Source organism: Pleurodeles waltl, chromosome 1_1 (assembly GCF_031143425.1).
Source record: "Pleurodeles waltl isolate 20211129_DDA chromosome 1_1, aPleWal1.hap1.20221129, whole genome shotgun sequence".
NCBI classification, from domain to species: Eukaryota; Metazoa; Chordata; class Amphibia; order Caudata; family Salamandridae; genus Pleurodeles; species Pleurodeles waltl.
In genome coordinates, this window is record NC_090436.1 from 860532528 (window position 1) to 860559536 (window position 27009).

At 44.3% G+C, this 27009-nt stretch overlaps 1 protein-coding gene across 7 annotated transcripts in view; it reads left to right on the forward strand.

The window, feature by feature from the left end:
* AGTPBP1 (ATP/GTP binding carboxypeptidase 1) overlaps nt 1–27009 on the forward strand; it is an 863873-nt gene that overhangs the window by 400367 nt on the left and 436497 nt on the right. For all 7 annotated transcript variants that reach the window (XM_069229549.1, XM_069229567.1, XM_069229576.1 and 4 more), the window contains one exon: nt 11321–11358. In XM_069229549.1, the coding sequence (XP_069085650.1) occupies nt 11321–11358 (38 nt within the window). The remainder of the gene's footprint in view (nt 1–11320; nt 11359–27009) is intronic.

Genomic DNA, 27009 nt, shown 5'->3' on the forward strand with positions numbered 1-27009 from the left:
ATATCCTTAACCATAAAGGAAGGGGCTGCAATTTCACAAAATCGCTTTTACACCCATGCCCAATTTCCAAATGGCAAACATGTTTGCTGGTAGATTTGGGTACAGCGAGCAGTCCTTTTATAAACCCATTTTTCACTTTCTCCAGCCCCGGCTGATCAAAAATGCCCCAGACACCTGCGCCATAGGTTGCTCTGGAGCGGTATTTGGCTGTCTAGATTTCAAGCAGCTCTTTGATAGGTTTGCTGCTTAATATAGTAGCAAAACCCAAGACTGCTTCTGTGCTCCTCGCTAAGGCAGCTGCCTTGCCATCTTTTAATGCACGCTACCTCAATCTGTCATTGAACAACATGCCCAGGTAGGGATACAATAAAACCCTACTGATCTTAGTCCCGTTAACAAAGAAAGTCCTGCAGGCCCTAGCACAATGAATAACAACCATAACATGCGTTTTAGACTGATTAACTGATAAATCTAAGTTGGACATAAAAATTAAAAATTAGTCTAATAGTTGTTGCAACCCATTTACAGTTCTTGCCAACAGAACGGTATCATTGTTGTAGGCCAAAGCTGGAATCTTTCGCTAGCCTACCATTATGCAATCAGTATTGATGTTCAGAAGATGTTTCTCCATACCATTAAGGTATAAAGAAAAAAGAAATGGGGACAACACGCAAACTTGGTTCACACCACATTCTAATCTAAAACTTTCTGTAATTTCCCCTGCAGGGCCTTATCTCACGCTTGCAGTGACATCTGCATGAAGCTCTCTCAGAAAGTCTATAATAGTGGACTCAACCCCCATCTCAGCCATTATTGCCCAGAGCTTCGACCTATTGCCTGAGTCAAAGACCAAGCTCAGGTCCTTGTACGCCACATAATGTTTGTCCCCCCTCCATGGCCAGTGAATACTTGCCTATTAGCATGCACAAGTTAAGGCATTGCTCCACAGTCCCCAGGCCAGCTCGGAACCCGTACTGGCGATCAGAAAGGACATTGTTGCCATTTGCCCAAGTTTGTAAGCAGTCCAATAGGACCCTGCCCATTACCTTAGCTGTCGAGTTAATGAATGAAATCGTCTTGTAACACTTTGGGTCGTCCTTAGCTCCTTTTTTTATAAAAACAAATGTGACCGTGCCTTGGGGGGGCCTACACAGAGTTCAGCCTTAAGAATGTTGGTCAAAAGGGGAGCCCAGAAAAATAAATTGGTCCCAGAAAGATCAGTTGGGAGGATCCCAACTAGGCATGGTGCCTTCAGTGAAAAGCACTTCTTGATGGCCTCAATTACATCAGACTCCCCTATATCTAAATTGCAGAAAGGTTGGGCAGTAACCAATCGAGTTGATGATGTCATTGTTTGGGGACTGATTAACATCTGCCCTTCAAGTATAGGAGATTCCTGATATAGCTACCTGATTTCCATGGGGGAATTACTATATCCACACCACTGCCCTGATTCTTATTTATATAATTTCTGGTCACTATTTGTGAGAATAACTTGACGTCCTTTAGCTCACTAGCCTTGACCAAATATTGATAGGCTTCCTCTTTCACTGACTGTTTCCTGGCCTGTAATGCCACCTTATAGTCCCTTCTACAGGAAAGAACCGTTTCCAAATCTCTTGGTGTATCTTTAAGACACTTAATAAAAGGTTGTTGTCCTTAATACAAGTAGTATCGAACCATCTAGTCCGCTTAGTGTGGGTGGACTTTGGGATGACAGCGAGCATTTCTGGAGCTGCCCTGCATATTCTTTCAAAGCTGTTTATTATTGTTTCAAACCCCCCACCCTCACATTTCTTCAAACATAACATGAACACACTATAGGAGGCACTAATCAAATATGACAGGAAAAGATCCTTGCCAACTTTACTGCAACTCACAGTCTCCCGCTTGTTGTTAGCAGTAAAAGAAGGGAATGGATAGCCTAAGTCCTGCCTTTTCCCATCTTTGACATCACTTATCGTAACTGAAATCAGCCTGTGGTCCCTCAGGGGGGAGTTCACAACCTCATAGGTCCCCAGCCATGTTCTTAGTTCATATGAAAGCAGGATAAAACTAATGAGGCTAAAACGATCATGCCCCATGAATGTAGGTGTCTCAACTAGGCCACTACTAGATGAGTCAAGGGCAAATATCAAGTTGTACTTCAACAGAAGCAAACTAAATGCATCTCCCAAATGGCTATGGCAAAAAATACGTAGCAGGCTGTCCATCAGTGGTCAAGAAGTCACAAGATGTAGGGGGAGCCGTACAGTGTTTAACATTGAAGTCCCCAATCCAGATAATTGCATAGCTACCTTCAAAAATACTCAAACATAACTCTATATAATACTGCAAAGATTTCACTATGACAGAAATATTAGCATCAAACTATTATTGTCAAAGTTCACTAATAACATTTGTTCAGTGCCACACTTCAGGAGGATAAGCTGATAATAGGGTCCAAATTAGTCAAGCTAACACGACCTGGAAAGGTAAGAGCCAAAAGCGTTGCTAGTTCTCCTTTGGCCCTGCCCATAGCTCCTGGAATAGCCAGGGTAGAATTGCTTGCAAACCCACCAATATAGACATCTTCCATTAGCCATGTTTCATGTGGTCACAAAACCACAAAAGATTTGATAAAATCCATCCACTCCAGGTTCTCCGATTTGGCACTTAGCCTGCAAAATTCCAAGAAGCATAGCCAGCTCCCACAAAGGCACCAGGGCTAAGTTGATGAGTTGCAACTGTCCTTTCCAATGTTGGGCAAGAGTCAGATAATTTAGTTTGGTAGACATAAAGCTACTTATCCTTTTACTGGTTCTTTGATTGCTCAAGATGAGTGATATATGATCCCTCTTCATGAAGGATGGACATGCTTTCCCTGGACACCCTTGCAGTGTCAAGGATGAACCGTGCTGGCTACTTGGCTTCACCCCATAGGACACCCCTTAGTTCAGGGCTTGTTTTCTGCTCCGCCTTTCTCTTCCTTTATGGGAGCTGCCTTATGTATGTATTTTGTTACCATTGTTTGGCAGGTTATGTTTGCGGAGGCAGGTTATTCCTGACGGAATTGGGTGGACTTGATACCTCCTTCAGGAAATATGTTGCACTTGCACTGTTATGTGCTAAAAGCAGAGTGGTCTTTAGCTGGGGTTGGGGAGGGCACCGAAATTTAAGGAATGGCTTGCTGATCTTATCTACTGTAATGAGCACATAAATACATATGCTGAACTTCTCCGTCTCTCGTTCCACCCTCATGACATTTGAGAACCTCTCTGCTCAATTTGCTTTTTCATGCATCTTCAACAGATTCTCCTGATTGTATTGCTGATGCAGAGGATGCACTGGGGGAGATGGCGAGGTTGCCCAGCTTTCAACCTCGTAGACGTTGGGTACAATTTACACGCATTTCCCTTAGGTCGTTCCTATTACGTTCCATGGTGCTATTGACCATATTTTGCCTCTCCTGTCATTGGTCTGTCTCCTGAAAGGGGATGGTTGTGCTCATTGTTTTCTTTTATTATACATGTCTTTTGACGTTTTGCTTCTGATTTGTATTTTTTGCGGGGTTGGGGGTAAGGGGGGCGTTGAGACAGATGTTCGCAATATGCCTGTAATTAATCTGTGGCATAACTGTTGATGTTAACCTCTTGTAAACACTAATGAAATTCAATAAATAAAGTTTTCAAAAAAAGTTACCAAAGCAGTATCTCCCAGGGTGGTGTGTCTCTGGAGAGGCTTAGACCAAAAAGTCCTGCGGAACCGACCAGGCAAAATGCTAATCCTTTAGTAGTGCTTCATGAATGTGTGCACTGATGCCCGCATAGCAGCTTGACAGATATCCAGGATGGGCACTCAACATGCCAATGCAATGAATGCTGCCCTGGCTCGAGTGGAATGAGTCTGTAACCCTTTTGGGTGACTATTTCTTAACTAGTTTGTAGCAGATTTTATTGCAGAGAACAACTCCCCTAAAATGGTTCTTTTTCTGCACAGCCTTGCCTTACTTTGCTGCCAAGAAACCCACAAAGAGCCGATCGTCTACCTAGTGTTTTCTTGTACGATCAGTGTCTAAACTGAGGGCTCTTTTGAGATCCATTTGACGTAGTCTCTCTTCTTTTAAGGCAAATAATTATGGAAGGTAGAGACCACAGATCCAGATAAATACCCTGCTGATCTAATGAGTTGCACCTGTAGAACCTCTTGATAAAGAACCCTAAACCCCACCTGCACTGCTTGTTGTAGTGCACACATGTTGGTGATGTTGTCTGTGAGAACCTATACCAGCCTCTCTGATTGTTGGCAGGAAGTCCTCCAATGCCAAGTGGATCACCCTCACATCTAACAGATTGATTTGAGTTGGATTTCTACCAGAGACCATAGTCCTCTGATCTCCACCTCTCCCAGATGAGCTCCCTATCCCAGCAGTGATGCACATATCACAACAGTTAGCTCTTGGTGGGGTAAGAAGAGGAGTTTGCTGGTTGCCCAATCATGGTTAAGCAGACACTACTGCAGGTCTTTTGCAGTCTCCTCATTAACGTGGATGAAATCTGATAGGTTTCCCTGGTACTGCCAGTGCTTGGACTTCAGATCCCACTGCAGAGCCCGCATGTGCCATCTAACATGTTCAACCTGCAGACAGCCAACAGTCCCTGTACCTTCAGAGTCATCCCCACTGATATCAGTACAGAGGCTGAAACACCAGGATCATAGTGCAAATGTCCAGGACTCTCCACTACAGAGGAAATGCACAAAACTGCAACACATCCGGGATGGGTCAAATGAATGGGAGCATCTGCGAAAAAAGTCAGGTGTAAGTTTGCCATGTCAATAGTGAACCCTACCGATGTTAGAACGTTCGCCGTTGTCTGAAGGTTAGTCTGTGACTGGTTAAGGCAAGCCTGCCTTCAACAGCCAGTTGTCAAGGTAGGGGAAGACTGGAACACCCAAACTCCGTAGATGTGCTCCAACCACTGTCATCACTTTCGTGCACACCTGAGGAGCACTGGTGAGACAAAAAGGGGGTACTGGAAAATGAAAATACTCCTGGTCCTCTGTGAACCACAGATAACACCTGTGGGGCCTGCAGGACAGAGATATGGAAATGAGCATCCTGCATGTCCAGCGCTACTATCTTGTCTCCAGAATTCCGGCAGAACCTGGGCTAGTGTAAGCATCTTGAATTTGTTCTTGTGCAGGAAGGGATTGAGAGGGCAAAGATCTAAAATAGGACAAATTCCCCTATCCTTTTTTGGCCCAAGGAAGTAGTGGGTGTAACCAAATTCCTGCTTCAAAGGTCAGGACCCTCTCTGTGGCCTCCTTGGTCAAAAGGACCTGTGCTTCCTGTTGCGAAATGGATATGTGATCCTCTGTCAGCCAGCCTGATGGAGGTGTAAGGTCCAGCAGGGTAGAAAGAAATGTGAGGTAATCCCTAGCCATCTGTGGAGGAAATTGCGGTTCTAGCTACTTGCGTGGTTGTTGTGTGCCAGAAGTGGCACACACAGACAGTTTTAAAGTTATGGTTGCTGAAAGACAGATGACTGAGTTGTGCATTGTTACGGATGCCTGTGAACCACCGCCCTGACTTCAAAAGCGCTGAGGAGCCTGGTGTGCTGTTGGCATGGTTTAATGTTGTTGGTATACCAAACCCCTGAGGTAACCCCAAAATGGGCAAAATTGCTCGGGAAACTGGTGAGTTTGGAGAAACCGAATGAGCAAGCTGTAGTGCGACTTGATTTGAATCCATCTAAGGCCAAATCTGCCTTCTCACCAAAGAAGAAGCCGGTATCTTCCTTGGCTGTCAATAGGTCTGTGGCCAGGAGGAATCGGGCTGCACCAACTGACCCTGGCTTTCTTTCCAGACACCCTACGCCTGAAAGCTTGGTGGTCCAGGCTTCCTGTTCTACAAGATCTGCGCCTGGATCTTTTCCATCAGTGCCGGCGGACAGGGACTCCAAAAAGATGGGTATGCAGTCAAAGAAAGTGTTCTTGTCATGTAGCATGGCGTTAAAGTCCACCAACGCTACGTGTATTTTGGGGAGGTACATTTATGCTCTGATGGACGAGATAACATCTTCGCATACAGAGGTTCCTCAAGGACTCTTGAATCTTGTGTCAGAAGTTCAAGCTGCTGCAACCCAGGTTATCCAATCTGGGTTGGATACAACTGACTCGGTGGCCAGAGCGATGGGCACGGCTGTGGTTGCGAGAAGACAGGCTTGGCTTCGCAACTCAGGGTTCTCTTCGGATGTGCAGTCGACCCTGTTGGACCTCCCTTTTGATGGGGACAAGCTCTTAGGTGCCAAGGCGGATTCGGCTTTGGAGAGGTTTAAGGAGAGCAGGGCCACGGCCAAGTCGTTAGGACTGCAAGCCACTTCTTCCGCCTCCTCCAGATTTTTTAGGAGATTTCGCGGATTTGGTCGTGGCTCATCCTCTTCATCCTTTTGAGGGAAATTCCAACAGCTTACCTCCTCTCTCACCTATAGATCATTTAGAGGGAGGGGTAGGGTCCGTACCAGGGGAGCCTCTCAGCAGCATTCTGCCTCTTCCTCGTCCTCTGGAGGGGTGCAGCAGGGGAAGCAGCCTTAGGCTTCCACCAATTCCCACTCACTCCTCTCCTGTAGGGGGAAGGTTACTGTATTTTCTTCACAAGTGGGAGGTCATCACATCAGACTCCTGGGTCACCAGCATTGTGGGAAAAGGCTACACCCTCCCCTTTCGGGAGTTTCCGCCCCCATCCCGCCCCGCCCATCTTATTGTTCAGCAGATCACCTCCGGTTGTTAGAACAGGAGGTTCAAGTCCTCCTTTTAAAGGGCGCGGTGGAGTTGGTTCCAGAGCAGGAAAAGGGTCAAGGTTGTTATTCCAGGTACTTCCTGATTCCCAAAAAGGATGGTCGGTTGAGACCAATCCTGGACCTGAGGATTTTGAATTGGTTCCTCAAACAGGAAAAGTTCAAGATGCTGACCCTAGCTCAGGTGCTTTTGGCATTGAACAAGGGAGATTGGATGGTGTTTGTCGACTTGCAGGATGCTTATTTTCATATCCGGATACTCAAGTCGCACAGGAAGTATCTCCGGTTTGTGGTAGGGTCGCAGCACTATCAGTTTGCGGTCCTCCCGTTTGGTCTTACTTCAGCACCTCGAGTCTTCACGAAGGTGATGTCGGTGGTAGCGGCAGAGCTCAGAAGGAAGGGGATAGCAGTATACCCTTACTTGGACGACTGGTTGATCAAAGCCAAGTCCCCGCAACTTGTGCTCCATCATCTGCAGTCGACAACTCAGTTGTTGTTCGACCTGGGCTTTTCGGTGAACGTGCCCAAATCTCACCTAGAGCCCTCTCAACGCCTCCTGTTCATAGGGGCAGTACTGGATACAACATTGGATCGAGCCTTTCCTCCGCCTCAGCGGATTCAGGACATTCAGGCGTTGGTTCCAATGTTTCAAGGTGGAGCGGTCATTCCAGTCCTCAAGGTTCTTCGTCTGCTCGGTCTGTTTGCCTCCTGCATACTGTTGGTCACGCATGCTCGCTGGCACATGAGGGCTCTTCAGTGGTGCCTCCGAAGGCAGTGGTCTCAACACAAGGGAGATCTAGAAGGTGCGGTCAAGATCTCCAGAGATGCTGCCAGGGATTTGAAGTGGTGGATTGCGGACGACAATCTTTCCCGGGGAAGGCCGTTCACGCAGCCTCCACCAGTGACCACGGTCATAACGGATGCTTCCACTCTAGGGTGGGGAGCTCATCTGGGGGATCTGGAGATCAAAGGTCTTTGGTCTCTAGAGGAACAGATGTTTCATATCAATCTGTTAGAGTTACGGGCTGTACGTCTGGCTCTCAAGGCCTTCCTCCCATCCCTTCGCGGTCAGTCGGTTCAGGTCCTCACAGACAATACTACCGCGATGTGGTATATAAACAAACAGGGAGGAGTGGGGTCGTACCTTCTCTGCAGAGAAGCTCTTTGGCTATGGTCCTGGGCAAAGGACCATCAGATTTGCTTGGTAGCAAATCATCTGGCCGGAGTCTTGAATGTACGTGCGGACAGTCTGTCGCCATTTCTCGGCCGACCACGAGTGGCGTCTCCATCCAGATCAAGTCTGTCTAATCTTCCAGATGTGGGGGTTCCCCAGATAGATCTGTTTGCCACCCGGGAGAACTCGCACTGCCCGTTATTCTGCAGCCTCCAGTATCCGGTGCAAGGAGCGTTGGGGGACGCGTTTCAGAGAACCTGGTGCGACCAGTTGCTTTACGCGTTTCCCCCCACACCCTTGATTCCTCGAGTGTTGAGGAAAATTCGCCAAGACTGGGTCCAAGTCATCTTAATAGCTCCGGATTGGCCAAGGAGGGTATGGTACATGGACCTTCTCCAACTCTCACTGTGCCCTCCGCTCCATCTCCCTCTCAGAGCAGACCTCCTCTCGCAGTTGCAGGGGCAGGTTTTGCACCCCCACCTCCAGAGTCTGCACCTTCATGCCTGGAGATTGAACCGGGCAACCTGAGTTCTTTCTCTCTCCCACCTGATGTATTGGATGTTATCTTAGCGGCCAGCCGACACTCCACTAAATCTATCTACGCTAATAGGTAGTCTAAGTTTGTGGTATGGTGTGGAGAGAGGCAGATTGATCCCTTACGTGCTCGTTTGCCGTTTTTTTTTTTTTTTTTTGCTTTGTCTTTAGCACAGAGGGGTTGTGCAGTTGCTACTGTTAAAGGTTACTTGTCTGCTTTGTCAGCCTTCATTTTTTAAATCCCTTATAGTACTTAGATTCTTAAAGGGCCTTATGAATAAATTTCCTCCAAATCCTTTCGTTATGCCTCAATGGGATTTGTCCTTGGTCCTAACTTTCCTTATGGGGTCCCCTTTTGAACATATGCATTCTTGCCCCTTAAGGTTGTTAGTTCTTAAAACAGTCTTCCTGGTGGCTATAACATCCGCAAGGAGAGTGAGTGAGTTGCAGGCTTTATCGGTAAAACCCCCTTATACAACTTTTTATGGGGATAAGGTGGTGTTGAGGACCAAGGCTGCTTTCCTTCCGAAGGTTGTTTCACCCTTTTATTTGGCCCAGACAATTACTCTGTCCACGTTCTATCCTCCGCCTCATCCTTCAAAGGAAGAAGAGAGACTACACCGCTTGGACCCAAAAAGGGCGTTAAGCTTCTACATAGACAGAACAAAGGATTTCAGGCTGGAGGATCAGCTTTTCATCGGATACGTGGGCAAGAGGAGAGGAAAGGCAGTCCACAAGAGAACACTCTCCAGGTGGGTTGTTCTTTGCATTAAAATGTGTTATTCTTTAGCAAAGAAGGATCCTCCTGATGGTATTAGAGCTCATTCCACCAGAGCTAAGTCGGCCACGTCGGCCTTGGCCAGAGGTGTTCCTGTGGTCGACATCTGCAAGGCCGCAACTTGGTCGTCCCTTCACACTTTTGCGAAACATTACTGTTTGGACTCTGAGGTCAGAAGGGACGGCCATTTTGCACGGTCAGTGCTGCAGGATTTCTTGGTTTGACCATTCAGGCACCCACCACCGAGCGCGGTACTGCTTTGGGACTCTATTAATTGGGTGAGGAATCCACAGGTAGTTGTATCCATCAGAAGAACGAGTTACTTACCTTCGGTAACGACTTTTCTGGTAGATACATTAGCTACCTGTGGATTCCTCACCTAATGAATACCCCCCTTTGCGCCAGCATTCAACGGAAATCTTCTTCCTAGCTTTCTTAGACAGAGCAGCCGTCCTTGGGAGTTCTCAGTACTTTTGGGTGCAGGGCAGTCCTCTGGAGTTGGGCGGAGGTCGCTGGTCCTGCGTTGCTGGTCTTTTGCAGGTTCTTTGAAGCAGGAGACAGGCCGGTAGGGCTGGGTCCAAAGCATTTGTCGTCTTCATTCTTCTCTGCTGGGGGTTTCAGCTTAGCAGTCATTCTTCTTGTAGATCGTCAGGAATCTGGTGAGCTGGGTTCAGGGAGGTCCTTAAATCCTAGATTTAGGGGTGTTTTAGGGGCCAGAGGACAGTAGCAAATGGCTACTGTCCCTGAGGGTGGCTACACCCTCCTTGTGACCACTCCCTTTGGGGAGAGGGGGCACATTCCTATCCCTATTGGTCCCTGTCTTCCAAGCTAAGATTGAGGATTCTGTAGGGGGGGAGTCACCTCAGCTCTGGAAACCTTAGGGGTGGTCCTGGCTGGGGTGGTCACTCCTCCCTTATTCCTAACTTTCCCACCGCACTTGCCGCCAAAAGTGGGGCTTTGTTGGGGGCATGCATCTCCACTATCTGGAGTGCCCTGGGGCACTGTAATCAGATGCTAGAGTCTTTGAGGCTCACTGCCAGGTGTTACAATTCCTGTAGGGGGGAGGTGTGAAGCACCTTCACCAAGGACAAGCTTTGTTTCTGACCACAGAGTGCACAAAGGCACTCACCCCATGTGGTCAGAAACTTGTCTGAAAGTGGCAGGCTGGCACAAACAGGTCAGTCCTACACTAGCAGTTTGGCTAACCTACGTGGGGCATCTCTAAGATGCCCTCTGCGTGCATTTTTCAATAAATCCCACACTTGCATCAGTGTGAGTTTATTGTGCTGAGAAGTTTGATACCAAACTTCCCAGTATGCAGTGAAGCCATTATGGAGCTTTGGAGTTCGTAATGACAAGCTCCCAGGCCACTATGACTACACTGCACTTACAATGTCTAAGAATGGACTTAGACACTGTAGGGGCATATTGCTCATGTAGCTATGCTCTCACCTGTGGTATAGTACACCCTGCCTTAGGGTTGTAAGGCCTGCTAGAGGGGTGACTTAACTGTATGTACTGTGTGTATGTGATTGGTGAGGGGTCCCCTAGGATGGCATAATAGATGCTGTAGCCTTTGGAGACCTTCCCTGGCCACAGGGCCATGGTACCATAGGTACCTTTTACAAGGGACTTAACTGTGTGCCAGGGTTGTGCAAATTGTGGAAACAAAGGTACAGTTTTAGGGAAAGAACACTGGTGCTGGGGCCTGATTAGCAGGATCCCAGCCCACTTTCAATCAAAGTTGGCATCACCGCTAGGCAAAAAGTGTGGGGGGGGGGGTAACCTTGCCAACAGTGCCACTTTCCTACACCAGGCTTATGTCTTCCTCTTTTGGTATTTTTACTTTACCATAAGTTGCATTATTTTATGAACTTATTTATGGTGGCATGCTCTTAACTGTCCATATCTGTAAATGTGTGTAGGGATGCACTGTCAAATAACTTACGATAAAAGAATGTCAAAATGTAATCTTTGTATGTATTAAATTGTGTTGTACTCTTTGTTGTACTCTTTTGGTCTACTAATGGATACTATTTTCTTGTTACATATTCACAGGGTTTGTTTGGACACGCTTGCTGCCTTGCTGAAATCAAGTAAGTACTGCAATCACTTATAAGTTAAGTGTATTTTCTCAACAAAAATTTTTTTGTAACTCTGTTCCAAATGTGTTATTTTTTGTGAAGGTGCATGTCTACTAATTTTGATTCATCATGTGTTTGTAAAACTGATTGAGCCTTTTCAACCAGAAATTATCTTTCTGTTGTTATGTAGTCATGTAGCATAAATACAGTGGTGGCAGTTTCTTTTCTAGGGGGTATTAATGTCATTTGTGGCACTATATGAGCACCTCTCAGCTCATATAACCAACAAAAGTTGGAGAACCAAAAACTGACACATTTTCTCAGTGCTCGTCAAAGTCTGGATCCATCACAAAATGGATTGAGAATTAATCACAGCACCAAATACTACCTTATTAATGACGGCAGATCATATTCGTCGGGAGGTTGATTCTGGAGGTCGGCCATTCTGGTTTTGCTCGATCTGCCTGCAGCATTTGACACCATATCTTCATCTGTCTTGGTACAAAGGCTAAGACAAGCGGGAGTGTGCAATGTTGCTTAAAATTGCTAAAATCTTTCTTGACTGTTAGAACGCTTACGGTCAGCTGTGCCGCTTTTATGGCTCACCCATTCCAGCTTCTGTGTGGGGTCCCTCAGGGCTCCTCGCTGAGTCCAACTCTTTTTAATCTGTACCTGGCTCCGCTGGCCAAGTTTGAGCGCTTCTTTGGCTTTCACGTTTCCTCCTTTGCTGACGATACCCAAATTATCGTTTCCATCTCTGATAATTTGGATGATGTGGCCAAGAAATGTAGCTTGTCTATGGCCGCGGTCAGCAGTTGGATGAAGGCCAACTGGCTTAAAATGAATGGGGAAAAAACTGAAATCTTTTTTTTTTTTTTTTAAGCAGAGAATTCCATCTGGATAAATTCTTGGTGACCAGAAACCTTTGGGATGCTCCCAGTGCCAGGCAACACAGTAAAACATCTGGATGTGGTCTTTGGTACTGCTCTGGCCTTTGACACACAGATAAATAAAACAGTAATCACATGCTTTTTTATTTAATTATTAAGACCCTGAAGACAATTCCCATTTTTCTACCTCAAGAGTTGAGGGCTGTAGTAGTCCTAGCAATAATTCAATCTCACCTGGACTACTGCAGTGCCCTGTATTTGAGTGCAAATCGGTACTCATTGAACAAACTTCAGATGGTTCAAAATGAGGCTGCAAGAGCATTTCTAGGTCTGCCAAAACATATTCGGTCAGAGAGGGCCTGAGGTCCCTCCACTGGCTCCCTGTCAGGGAGATAGTAATTTTCAAATCGGTATGCTTAGTGCATACAACTCTCCACCAGATGGGTACAGACTACGTCAGGTCTGCATTTAGCTGGTATACCCCTAGTAGGTCATTAAGATCTGCCAGGCAAAGAAAAGTGGTTATCCCAAGATCTCGTAAGACCAGATGAGGGGAACGTGCCTTTTTGGTGTCAGCTGCAAGGCTGAGGAATAGCCTTCCTGAGCCTATTAGGATGGTTGATTCATATCAACTGTTCCGCAGACAGGTTAAAACTTGGCTCTTTAGGGCCCTTTAGCTGGGTTGGGGTTCCTTTTCTGGTGTGTGGCCTGTTGGCTTCTCTTGATATGCTAATGTTTCCGACCTTAGAGCTTTGATGCCTTATGGTTATATGCGTTTTATAAAAGATACAAATACAAACAAAGCAGGGCAGTATCTAGGATGTAAAGGGAAAATTCAGAGAGGAGATGTGTGTGTAATTGAAATAGACTACTTGAAATTTCATGTTTATAAACGCTTAACCTACCCTAAAAAGTTCCAGTTTTTGAGTGTTTGTGATAGCCCAAGAATTCCCTACACATTATTGCTGTTATTGAGAAAATACATGGTTCGCGACCCCAAAACACCTTTTTTAAATTTATCAAAGCCTTTTTATGAGTCAACAAAGTCTATAGACTAGTAAAATTATTTTGAATCCATTGCTGATTACATAAAGGAGGGGTTGGAATGAAGCATCCCTTTCTCTTTGGGATTTTCAGTGAAATATATCAATGGGATGTGACCGCAGTTTCAATCCTAAACCTTTGATCAGTTATAAACCCAAGTTTAAGGAGGTAACTGATTCTCAAAATGGGACATCTTCCCTTCTGAAAATCATGTACGCAGCCTCGGGGAATGCAAGAATGTAGGCAGTGGTCCATTGAACACTATCTGCACCCCCAATGTGATTCTAAACTGGAAAATCTTTCTTTAAAGCACCTCCTGTTCTTCAGTGTACATTTTTTTTTAAATGTTTCCCATTTGGGAACACTGATGCATTAATGGAGGCCTGCTGTCCCTTCAAGGCCTGCATCACTGTACCTAAAGGGAGTTGCATTTGGGTGCAAATTGCAACCTGTCTAAAGAGAAGTCACTAGATGGATTGTTTTCCAATAAACTATGAATGAACAATTTGAGATGCAACCACCTATTAGTACATTGGTCATATTGCAAATTTCAAACTCCTACATAAACCATTCCATTCAGTGTGTAAATTGTGCATCTTTTGTTTACACATGGGAACAGAACATCATACCTCAGGAGTTGTGAGGCTGATTGGGATGGTTTAATGGGATACTTAGATAAGCTCTGTTCAAAATGGGTTGGAGAACTTGTGGAACTGCAGGTTGTAGCAAGCAGTGGTAATGGTGGTTGGGAGGGAAGAAGAACTGTATCATGTGAGAAGTATTCCTGTATAATTATAATACATTGTTTCTGGCGCGTACAGGGGGCTGGTGTCCATAATTTGGCACTATGTAAATATCATTCAAAGAGTTCAACAATATGTTGTTTTGAAACCATGTACAAGATAAAAAGTAAAAACTAGATGGTGTATTTTTTTGTAGCTTTTAATCTGCCAAATGTAGACCTGATCTTGCTTTTTCATCCATCCTCCTGCTCTATGTTTGACCATTTGTGTAATCTTTGGTTGTAGTAAAAGATAAGAATTTGGGGGGAAGCAAGGTTGGAGGGAACAGCTGGCACTCAGGTGGCCACAATTACTCATTGCTCTGGTGCAAGCTCCCTTTTTTAACTTTTGTACCTGTGATGGTGTCCCGAGTTAGAAAGGTGAATAAGAGCTGTGGAAGTCACATTGATGCATAGCGCAACACAGAAGAGCTCCCTAAGGCCATGATACAGATGGAACTTTAATTTCTTTTTCAGCATTGGATCTTTCATAGATTCACAGGCGTGAATATATTTCCTGTTGACAGGCTGAGAACCTTCAGTACCCAGTGTAGAGTAGTAGTGTACCTGTACTCAAAGCAACATTGCAAAAACCATAGTCAACATACAATCTGTTCACCTCATTATTTGATCTGAACTGTGACCAATAAGAGGTTCTAAGTCCCAGATGTTTCTCTGCATGTAAGTGTGAAGTGAACTTTCAGGCTCCAGTATCGCCAGGATTCTTTATTATTTTGAAAGAAAAGATGATAAAGCATAATTTTCCTTCTATCAGGGGCTTTTAGTGTGCTATCTATAGTTGAGAAATTACCTAAGAAATCTCTCTTCGAGTGATATAAAAAACATAGTGGGAGGAAGCCATATAGGGGTGGAAGGTGTATTGAGACCTGTGCAGTGAGATCACAGTGGGAGGAGACCTAGAGCTCATTGTGCGCCAGTGCAGTCCTGAAGCTGCAGGGGGTTGAGATTGCAGAGCTCCAGTGACGAGAGACATACTCAGGACTTGTATTGAGGGCAAGAACCCTCTGGTAGTTCGAGGACTGCTGACTGCCGGGTTGATCTAGTGGACAGAGGAAATAAACAATCCCCCAAACTGGACAGTGATCTACATACACAATGCTTGCCAAACAATAATAACCAGGAGAACAGAAGTAAATCACAATAAAATACAAGACAGCGCATTGGAAACTGAGAGATGGCCTATTTGCTGCTGGCAACAAAGAAGTGGAGGGGCTGGAAGGGCTCACAGTTCTTCAAAGGAGACCAGAAATGTTGATTGGTTGGAATTTCGTTTTCCCATTTCCCTCTGGCTCTCGGAAATCTAGTTTACTTTGTTTTTAGACAGTTAGTGAGAAATAAAGAAGAGTTAAGCATAATCTTCACCTCCTGTCCTGACATAGAATCAAACGTACAAGACACCAAACTAGAGCGGTTGGAAATTAGATAAGCGACTACTTTTGAGAATTCGCAGCTTTGTTTAAAAAATATTAGGCTTTGAGACACATGGTGAATGAGGCTGGAGAGACGTGGTTCAGAACGTTTTTAATTCCGAAGTGTTACCCCAGTCAACCCCAGGAAGAATGCAGGTGGTGACAGTGATCACTGAAATAAGTAATGCAAGAGGGGCATTGTGGTCAGAATCAGTAAAGTAGTAATCTTTACCAGATTTTTCTGTGTAGCCCGAGCTCCATAAACAGGATCTGCAGAGTTACTGTAGCAGCATGTAGAGGCATCAGTACTGCACGTTTCCTCAATTGGTGTCAAATGCAAGGGCAATACATATATGTATGTGCAGATGTCAGCTGGCAAGGCGTTTTTTGTGTAGTTTATTAAAGAGAGGAAATGCTCAAGAGAGCGCCTTACGAGGATGGATTCTTCGTTTGAGGTCATTTACAAGAGAGCGCTTGAAACTAGGCCTTAAAGGCTGAGGGAAGGAGAGGCTGCCCTACGTTTATTGTAGGAGGTTGGCCCTCTATTTTGTGTGCAAAACTAGGCACACTGTGCATGGGGTCCAGACAACTACATGTTGGTTTCCAGAGATAAAAACTAGATCACCTAATGCTCTAATTTTTGAGGTAGCTTGGTCAAGCAGTTAGGCCAATCTTGAAGAAGTGCAAAGCATTTGTTGTACTCACAGTATCAATCATGCATCTCACACATTCGAAGGAATAACTCAAGACCAATTTATAAAAAACACTTCAGATTTTTATATAACTTTTAAGACCAAGATTATCAAAATTGCTTAAGTTCTTTTTAAGATATGGATTTTTGAAGTTTTAATAAATGCAGTCTTTCTGTGCGTAATTACACACCATAGGAATCAAAAGGAAGACACCTTTAAAAAGTAATATAAAATCACACAGTTGCTTTACCGGGTTCCGCTTTTACAGGTTGGTCGAGGTCGTCGGTGGGGACACTGTGCCAGCTGGAGAAGTTTCAGCAACTCGCTGTTCCGGCAGAAGCAACAGTGGAAAGTCTCTTGGAGCTGGTGCAGGGCCACTGAGGGTGACCACTTTGAAAAGGTCTGTTCTTGCAAGTTTAAAGAATGTTCCTTGGGCCCCCCTTGGAGTGTTTAGGTTGCAAGGGGTGAGGGACCCTTTGGGCACAGCTGGTTCTTCATTGCAGGGCACAGGGTGGCTGGGTGCAGAGCGAATCGGTGAGCCAGAGGCTGTGCACAAAGGAGCCCTTTGGATCTGGAGGTAGGTCTCTTTGAAGGTTGCTTACTGACAATAGGGGCACTCTGGCTGGAGGTCCAGGGTGTTCCTGAAGTCCCTCGACTGCGGCTTCCTCCTTGTCTTTTTTCAGCCCTGGGCGAGCTGGTTTTCCTGGTGTCCAACGTCAGCTGACCAGTACCCAGGGTATTGGTATGGTCCGGCTACTGGAGAGCGCAGTGCCACCAAACTTGGCACACTTACAGAGTTTGTCCATGTTGTCGTCGGGTCCAGCTGCGACTTCTGGTTCGGGAAATATCAGCTGGTTAGTGAAGTGACTCTCACTTGGTTGCTGGTTCTTGGGTTGTTGCAGAGTGGTACGTGCACTCTGGAGGGAGTTCTTAAGCGATTAGTGAAGCCTGGAGGTCCTCTGGTTTTCTTGAGGTCAGTACAGTGTCCAGCTTCTCCGAAGTAGCGATTGTCGGGTCCTGGGTGCAGCAGGCAGGGTTTAGCATCTTTTCTTTGTGCAGGAGGTCCACGGTTCTCGTGCCTTGGATCTTCTTTGTGCTGGTCTTCTTTGTGTCCTTCGAATCTGATTTCTTGGTCTAGGGATGCCCAATAAATACTGAATTTAGTGGTTGTTTTAGGGGGAACATGGTAGTGTCCAATGGGACACTTACCTTTGGGTGGCTACACCCACAATAGTGACCACTTCCTTTGGGAAGGGCAAGCATAAAGCTTTAAAGCATACCAGTGGCTTGGGGAGGCTGCCCCTTCCAAGCTATGCAACACCTATTTCCAAGGGAGAGGGTGTTGCCTCCCTCTCCCACAGGGAATCCTTTGTTCTACCAAGGGGACCACTCCAGACCACCACCTGTGATGCAGGATCCACACAGTTCCTGAGGAGAGAAGATCCATGCAGCTGGTCGTCGTTGCAGTTAATGCCTGTGGATGTATGGGAGTGACTCCTTCACTCCAAGGGAGATTCCTTCTTGCTTCTTGTGCAGTCTGAAAACTCGCCACCCTCAGAGGATGCACAGCCGGGGAAAAGATGCAGTTGCTGGAAGGAGCCAGAGAAACAGTGTTGCAGAGTGGAGTCATTGCTGTAGTTCCAGTTTGTCAGTTCCTGGAGGGTCCAGGTGCAGTCCCATTGGCCAGAAGATGAAGTAAACAATGCAGAGGAGTCCTGATAGAATCTTGCACGTCAAATCTGAGTACCTACCCAAGAGGGAGACCCTAAATAGCCCAGGAAGGGGGATTGGTCACCTAGTAGGGTGACCACCTATCAGGAGGGGGCTGTGATTTCACTTACCTAACCTGACCACTCAGATCCTCCCAGGGACCTCTGCCCACCTTGGATTCAAGGTGGAAGAATCAAGTGGCCACCTGAAGAAGCTCTGAACACCACCACTAGGGTGATAATGACTGTGGAGTGGTCACTCCCCTTTCCTTTGTCCAGTTTCGTGCCAGAGCAGGGCCCGGGGGTCCCTGGACTAGTGCAGACCGCTTTATGCAAATGGGCACTTTAAAGCATACCAGTGGCTTGGGGAGGCTGCCCCTACCAAGCTATGTAACACCTATTTCCAAGGGTGAGGCTGTTGCCTCCCTCTCCCACAGGAAATCCTTGTTCTGCCTTCCTCTGCCTGAGCTGGTCGAGTAGCAGGAGGGCAGAAACCTGTCTGAGGGGTGGCAGCAGCGCGGGCTGCCTGGAAAACCCCAGAAGACTAGTAGGAACAATGCTGGGGGTCCCCTGAGGAGCCCCCAGAGTGCATGGAATCATACAACCAATACTGGCAACAGTATTTGGTTATGATTCCTACATGTTTGATACGAAACATGCCCAGGCTCGGAGTTACCATTATGTAGCTGGACACATGTAGTGACCTCTGTCCAGTACATGGGTAAAATGGCTTCCCTATTACTTGCAAAGTCAAGTGCAATGGAAATGGGGTTTGTAGGGACACCTCTACTCATGCAGGGGTGCCCTCACACACAGGTACCTACACTCTGCCCTCTGGGCTAGGGGGGCCTACTATAGGTATGACTTACAGTGACCTGGTGCAGTGACCTATAGTGAAAAGGTGCATGCATATTTTCACACAGGCTGCAACGACAGGCCTGCAGACATTTTGCATGGGCTCCCATGGGTGACACAATACATGCTGCAGCCCATGGGGAACCCCTGGTGCCCCAATGCTCCGGGGTACCTAAGGAACCATATAAGGGGGCACCAGTATGCCAGTTGTGGGGTGTGAAAAGTCCTAGGCAACCACATTCAGAGGAAGAGAGCACAATCACTGGGGTTCTGTTTAGCAGGATCCCAGTGAAAACAGTCAAAACACACTGATTATTTGATGGAGATGCTGCAACCAAACCACTGAAGCACAAACTCGTGCAAGAGCTTGAAAAATACCTTTCACCTGAAGAGTTTCAATTCGAAAAGGTGTTCTCATTGAAAACTGGTGTTGTTGTGGATTGTATGTCACAATTCTGAATGGTCAAGATTTCATCCATGGAAAACTTCAGAGAGGTCATTCAGACTTTTGTATAGATATCAAAGTCAGTGTGCACCTTGCAAGAACTGCACATTCTTTGACAGATGTCTTGAACAATCTGGCAAAGAATGTGAGAGAATCGGACAAATGTCTACAAGTGGAACAATTGACCTTGCCTGCATCAATAATTTGACACCTATATCTGTGCAACTTGATAAATTCTGGTTATCAACATTGAACAAGATGAACTTTGAGATGTTCACTCACCAATACATGGCTGATGCTTCAGTGAACACTGAATTTCAATTATTGCAAGTGGAATGATTGTAGATGAGGAGCTGGTGCTTGCAGAGATATATTCAAAAAGTATGGGCCATATTGTTCAAGAAGTTAACAGCAAATTGGAGGAAGCGGACCTTCGTGTTGTGCGACATGTTCAGTGGGCTGTTGGAAATGGTTCCAGTCGAGTCATTGTATTGTCAAATGACGCAGATGTTGTTGTGTTACTTAGATTTGTTGCAATGTTCATAAGTCAGGGATTGTCAGAGTTATGGATACATTATGGAACAGGCGAGAATAGACACTTAATCCCGCTTCATATTCTGTACAAGAAACTTGACCCCGAGAATTGCCTAGTGTTCTTATCAAGGCACATATTTTTTTACGGGTGATGACACCATAAGAAAATTGAAACAAGGCTTTGAGCTTTGACTGCTGAAGTTTCTAAAAGGATTTGCTGAGACAAAAGAAGAATGTGACTTTAAAGGCATAGAAAAATGTCTTGTGTGTGGTAAAAGAGTTCTGACTGTCACACATTTGATGATCTTCGTTACAGTGTGTTAAAGAGATCAGTCCAGCTAAGTGACCTTCTACTGACTTCATATTCTGTACATGAACACATTCAAAGAGCCTTCTACTTGATCAGAAGATATGTAAATATATGTAGAGCAAGATCAATGTGAATTTGGTTGATAAGATATTGATGGGGTGCTAAAAGCTACAAAATGTATAAAGCCTCTACCCAAAGAACTTATACATACATGTACTTGCAAAACCTGTGCTGCAAAAAATATTTCCCTGTCGATATGCTCTTCTCAAATGTTCAACATTCCTCAAATGTACCCCAAGCGTTTGCCGAAACAAAAAAGTGAGCTAAGAAAGTGTGTCTAAAACAGGAGTGATAAAGATTTTTTTCGTATTCAAATCATAAACATTGTTTGGTGTATACATATGTCTCTTCTTCCTTTATGATTGCCACCATTTCAGAAAATTGCGGGCGGGTCACTCTAAAGAGCTATTTCCTGTCTCTGTAAGACTACTTGAGCCCCAAAACCTGTGTTTTGACACCAAAATGAAGTATATAGGTCTCATGGTTCCTGAAATATTAAATCATCAATGCAATACATCCACACTGTTTAAAAATGTCTTCCAGAAAAATTCATCCCGAATCAGCAATTTCTACCCAAGCTAAATTACTTTTCTATTGATTCTAAAACACAAATCTAAAATGAAAATCTCTGGACAACAATTTTTTTATGGAGGTATATCAGGGGGCCAGAATTGATTGTAGAATTCCTGTTTTGTTAAGGCTTTTATTCCCTCCATAGACTATCTTGACACAGACCTTGTTTTCTTACGTAGCCGTGCAGAGCTTTTCTCTTGTAAACAGTTCAGGAAACTCTACGTCATTCACAAGATTCTGTAAAGGACTGCCACATGAAACATTGGCCATTTGATACAGGTGGTCTTTCTTTAAGAGCTAAAGACAAGAATGATTTTGCCTTCATGAAAGAGGACATACTTTTCTTCTTTGACCTGTTTTGTGTGATATTAAATGATGCAGCTTTTGTGTTTTTTTAAATAATATGTATGCTAGTGGCACCAGTTGAGGCTCTATTCAGTCAGGACCTGGGTAAGATCATCTGATCTTGCCCAGGCCCAGCCCCAGCCAAGGCCCAAATTGATAGCCTTATGCTAAGTGAAATACACCTACAATTGTGATCTTCATCATCAAGACTCCTGAGTTATGGTCTGAGTCCTTCTGTAACATTTCTAGTAAACTTTCTCTGCCCTTTCAGCCAGTGAGCTCTCACAAGACTCTGGGCATTAATGCAGAGTAGACAATGGCTTCACATCTTCATACCTCATAATGAACAAAAGTCTCTGCTTGCAGGGACTGCAGTGATTGCAGAGAATTTACAGTGCTGCCATCTGCTTTTAGTTTAGATGGAGTGATTGTTTTCATGTATCACAAAGCAGTGCCCTCTCTCATTTACTGTTCTTTGAACAAGTACCTCTTGCATGGTACACAAATATTGATGCAAAGCTTTTTATTCACTTGGTTGAGCCCTAAAATAGATCCACAAAGTCCATCTAGCAGTTCCGTATCTAAATCTGGTTTGTTGGCGAAGTGCTCTTTTTCTGATAGCATCTTACAGAACGACAAAGCAGTGCCCATTAGTAGCATATTCTCCAATTCTAGAATCCTAGTAATATCTCACAACACTGCTCCTCCCTGAGTGGCCAAAAATGATCCTGACTTATTGTAATGTTTTAATCTCTATGATAGCAAAGAGGTCTTGCGATAATTGAGAGATTTACACAAGCTAAAAAGATCATGACTTTAATTTATTTGGGTTTTGTTTTTCACTTATTTTTTAGACCCCTGAAGGAATTGTTATATCTCAGTTGACTGGCAACTTACAGCTGCATTAAAAAAAATGAAAGGCAACTTACTAGTTTGATGTTAGCATTATGTTGATAATTTATGTAGCTAGTGCAGTTAGTGTAGATCTCTCTATAATTCATTATAGTGATCATTTGCTTCTTTTGAGGTTTTTGCTTTGTTCGCGTAGTGTTCCAATCATATTTCTGGGCCTACAGAGTGGGCGATACTCCCTCTCCCCAGAACCCCAGGATACGCCATTTATTAGTATGTTTTGCAGCAATAATATTCACACCCATGAGCCAATGACTGTGGAAAATCCACTATACCAGTGAACATAAATGTAGATCAGACTCAATTTTATGGTTCTGGAGCTGCCATGCACACTTACAGTGTAACTTAGATGTACAAAAAGATATGTGAAGCGAAACTCTCTCTTTGCTGTTATTCATTTTATGATGATAGATCCCCGTGCTATATACCATGTTGATTAACGACCCGTGCCTTTTCTGAGGATAAATATTCTTGTAAAATCTAAAGCATATTTATTTGTATTATGATGTGGAATCTGTAAATGTTTGAATCTGATAGGCATATCTAGCTGCAGATTCCTTACTCCAGAATCTTCCCCAGGCGCAAGCCTGGATCCGGAAACTTTTTTCCCATAGCACATCTGCTCTTTGAAAGAGGTCGTCGCGCAACATTATATCAATATCTTCTCAACATCATCCACAGGATGTGATGTCAGCAGAGTCCATGTAATCCCCTTGCCGGCAGGTTCATGTACGTGCTTGCAAAGCGGATCCGGTAATGGTTAGTCAGGCCATTTGCGGCCTACTTCAACATTTTCGTTGTTTGGAACAGTTTCCTTTTACCATGTCTTCAGGGTTCAAACTTCGTGAGTCCTGTGGATGACCAATGCCGGTTATGGACCCCCACTTGATTTGTATATGGTGCCTGGGTGAGCACCATGACGCCAAAGATTGCAATTCATGTCATCAACTTTGGCCAAAGGTGCTACAGGAGTGTTGTTTGAAGCTTCTGGGAGTGCAGACATAGGAGCACTCCCGGTTTTCCCGTCGACCAGCATCCTCTTCTCGAACTGATTACATTTCACAGACCCGTTCAAGAAGTCCTTCTCGTGGATGCCATTCTCCATCGACGTCAAGAGGTAAGTCTTGATGCAAGCGGTCGAAGTCGCGAAAGTTACCGACTTCATCGCATGCGAGCTCCCACTATTCCTCGGTTGAGGAGTCAAGTTTGGAGTCTACCCCGCGTCTCCCTCTCTTTCCAGGGGAAGTGATGCCTCTCAACCAGATGCATGAATATTACGCTTCCCTTCATGCTGTCTTTGGTCAGTCACCTTGCTGTAGAGCGCCTCTGGGTCCCAAGAAGGTGCAAAGTGCCTTGACTATGTTAATGCCGGTGAGTTCGCCCTCGGCTTCAGTTAGGCCTTCAACGTCAGTTGACAAAGCTGTTATGGTGCCGGTGCACAGCCCTTTGGGGTTTCCACCTTCAGGGCCGGTATCCGATCACCCGACTCTTACGACTCCACTTGCGGCGCTGAGCGAAATCGAATTCTTTGCTCCATCTCAAGTCGAAATCGATGTTGAGGAATCGCCTTCTCGACGCCAGTCAACTTTGGGAACGTCGCCTGTCATGCCTGTTATCCCTGATCTTCTACCAAAAGAGTCTCCTCATTTTTAGCCTGCTGAGGAAGATGGTGGAGAGGTGGTAGAGGAGTTGGAACCTTATGGAGAGGACAGCTGGCTAACTGACCTAGCTGCGGCTAGTGGCTTAGATCCTTCTAAAGCCTCAGGCCTTCTCCTTCACCCTCCCCAATACTTGCTACAGATGCAACCTCCCTTGTTGGATATGACACTTCCTTAAGTGAAAATAACTTCATGTTGCCTAATTGATGTCCTCCATGAAGGCCAAACAGGTTGAACCAGTGCTTCCTTACTGCAAAGCCCTACATGATGTTTTGTTAGGGGCTTGGGCCAAGCTTGATACAGGGGCCCCTGTTAACCGGGCTGTATCGCACAGGCAACTTGGTGATCTGGCTTGTCTAATAAGACATCATACTCATCGAAATTTGGTGGCACAGGTCACTTTGGCCTCCCATGATATTGAGTCTCTCCCACATGTCCCATCTGATCGAGAGTCCAGGAGTCTAGAAGTCTGTGGCAGGTATATTTTCTCCTTGACAGGTTCTGTGCTCCGCTTGGTGAATACAACTTGTGTTCCCTCATTCTTTATGGGACTCATTGGCGAACATCTTGCCTTTGCTTCCGGAAGTAATCAGGAGCACTCTTACTCCTAAGATTCAAAATGGCCAGTAGGCAGCTAAACTAATCATTCGCTGTGGTATGGATACTATTGACTCTGTGGATCGAGCTATGGCTTCCTCATTTGCACTATGTTTCTGTGCTTGCTTATGTACCTCAGGGTTTTCAGATCCAATCCAAGACTCATTTGATGGTGCCCATTTATTTGGTGCACAGACAGGCTAAACTTTAAGGTTTTTTTCCATGATAGTAAAGGTAGAACATCAAATTAGCTTGGTTCCCCTCTGTCTTTAGGCCTACTTAACAACTTGTTATTTGTCTTTACTTATTCTAAAGAAGAGACATGCTTCGGCAGGGCTGTAAAACTTCTTCAGTTATATATCTGTTACACCCTAATTATGGCAGCTGGTGGGTGTTCCTGCTTTCCGCAGGTGTTGGTTTTCCTCAAATTGTTAATGGAGTGTATAGTGCCCTGGAACTCTGTGGTGCTTTTCGTGCCTGATGTTCAAGGCTACTTTCATTATCATCATTACTTGATGTAAAGTGATGACTTTCTACTTCAAGTTTGTCAATAGCAGTCTCTTAGAGGGTTAACACTTTTTAATACACCTGATATAAAAGTGATATTGTTTACTTTACTCTGAAGTGTTACCTTTTATGGTATACACCATAATCTAAGTGGAGTATTTGGTTGTATGCTGGTGAGCATTCATATATATGTGCACAGTCGGGATTCCTTAACTTGTTGGTTATTACACCTTCATTTGAGGGTACAGAATTTCTCTCTCAGCAGAGAGTTAGTTTTTCTTACTTGTGAGATTATGGAATTATACTGGCATCCCTTCTAGGGAATGTGTAATGTTAACAGCTCATTGGGATTGTCCGTATAGTGATTAATCCCCTGTGTTGCACAGAGATTTCTTTATAAGGATTCTACAGTAGTAAGGGTGTCCTGTTTACTAAGTCCTTCTTGTACTGTCAAATAAGGTAGCCGCTGATCTATGCTAATTGTAGTGTATGCCTATTTTTACCTATGATATGGTAGTATCAGCTGTTCTACTTTTGGTAGATTGGATACTTTAGAAGCCAGGCAGTATCTTCTTGGGGACTTGTTTGGTCTTGAAGGTTTTATATTAGATAGCCATCACAGTTTTACAGATTTTCTACACTTTGGTATAGACATTTGTATGGTGTCGACATGTTCTTAGGCATTCATTCTTTTCTTTTCTTGGCTTATATCATTTTATCATGAGTCTTCACTGGGACGTATCTCTGTAGATTCTATTCAGTCAATTTGACAAAATCATTAATATTATTGACTCTGTAGGAGTTGCTCTGCACTTGAACATTTGCATTCCAGACTTCCTTCTTTTCAGAAGGGTTTTACCTTCTTCAGAGGTATTTTTTTTCTCTATGAAGATATTTATATATGTTGTGCTTGAGGAAGTTAGATGTTAATACCTCATCTATGTGCAACTGTTTTCATTGTTACCTGACTCTAGTTGTAGTAGGTTGGGTTCACACTTGTAGAAAACTGAACATACACAATTGGACTGTTTCTTGTATTTCAGAATCTTGTACATTTTCCATTTTTGCATCATTGACACCTTTACTAGTTCATCTGTAGATGAGTCCTTTTCATTATAATAGTCACCTAGTCATCTTGGATTTGGGCACACTACCAACGTCCCCTTTTTCATACTTGCTGTTTTATTCAGCCTTTTATATAATAATAATAATAACAATACATATTTAATATACATAAATAAAAAGAAATGTATATTTCGTTGGTTACTACATAGGTGTATGTTTTTTACACTCCTATGTCTGTAGATATATATATTAAGAATATCTTGAAGATGTTTTTTAATAATTTCTACCTACTTTTCCTAGGGGAAAAGTATAATTATATGCTAAATTGGTTGCTATTCTTGTTGTTGACTTCTTTTTAAAGAGAGCAATTGTATGTTTTCTGCGATAGATAAACATTCTATGTGTGCCATATAGTGTAGGTCAGGTTAGGATATACCTTTACATGGTAAGAGGAATTGCTCAATGTCATGTTATGCTTCTCTGTGTTCCAACAGGCTAGAACATGCAGCCGGTATACATATAAGAACAAATAGATTTATCTTCCCTAGCTTATTTGACAATACTGTCCTACGGTCATAGGTGGTTTTTCTTACCCATGTTTTCTTTGTCTTTATGATGCCATTTCTGTGGTCCTTTCCTCAGTGTTGATGGGGTGTTCGTGCATGGGTTTGCAACCCATTAAGGGAGAAAGTCAGCTAATATTCATCTTGTTAGTTCGCATCTAACACTGATTCGTCATCTTAACATGGATTTTCTTAATTCCATGTTTTTGAATGTTTTATGACTTCTTATCCGTGGTTCCTTCCACAAGTTTAACGTTGTGAAATATGTATGGGTTCACCTACATTTTTATGAACATCCCATCTTTTTGAATTGTTTTAGACCGGTTTTGTTCTAGTGACGAATTTTAAGTGGTTTCGATCATGGGTGACACTACCTACATGCTCTCAATGTTTTTCTTACTTTTTCTTACTGTGGTCCTTTACACAGTTCTTTTAGTAAAAAAGTATGTGATTACTCATAGGCATTCTTATGAGTGCACAGTCTATTTCTCTTGTACTAAACTGGTTTTCCTCTAGTTAGAGACTCTCAATATTGTTGGGTCATTTCTGACAGACATTTGACATACTAACATGGATGAGCTTATTCCCATGTTTTTCATGTCTTATGGTTTTATTCACCTGTGGTTCCTTCCACAGGTTTTTATGTCGCAGAGTACATTATTACTTGCCTTTATTATGATTGTCTCGACTTTT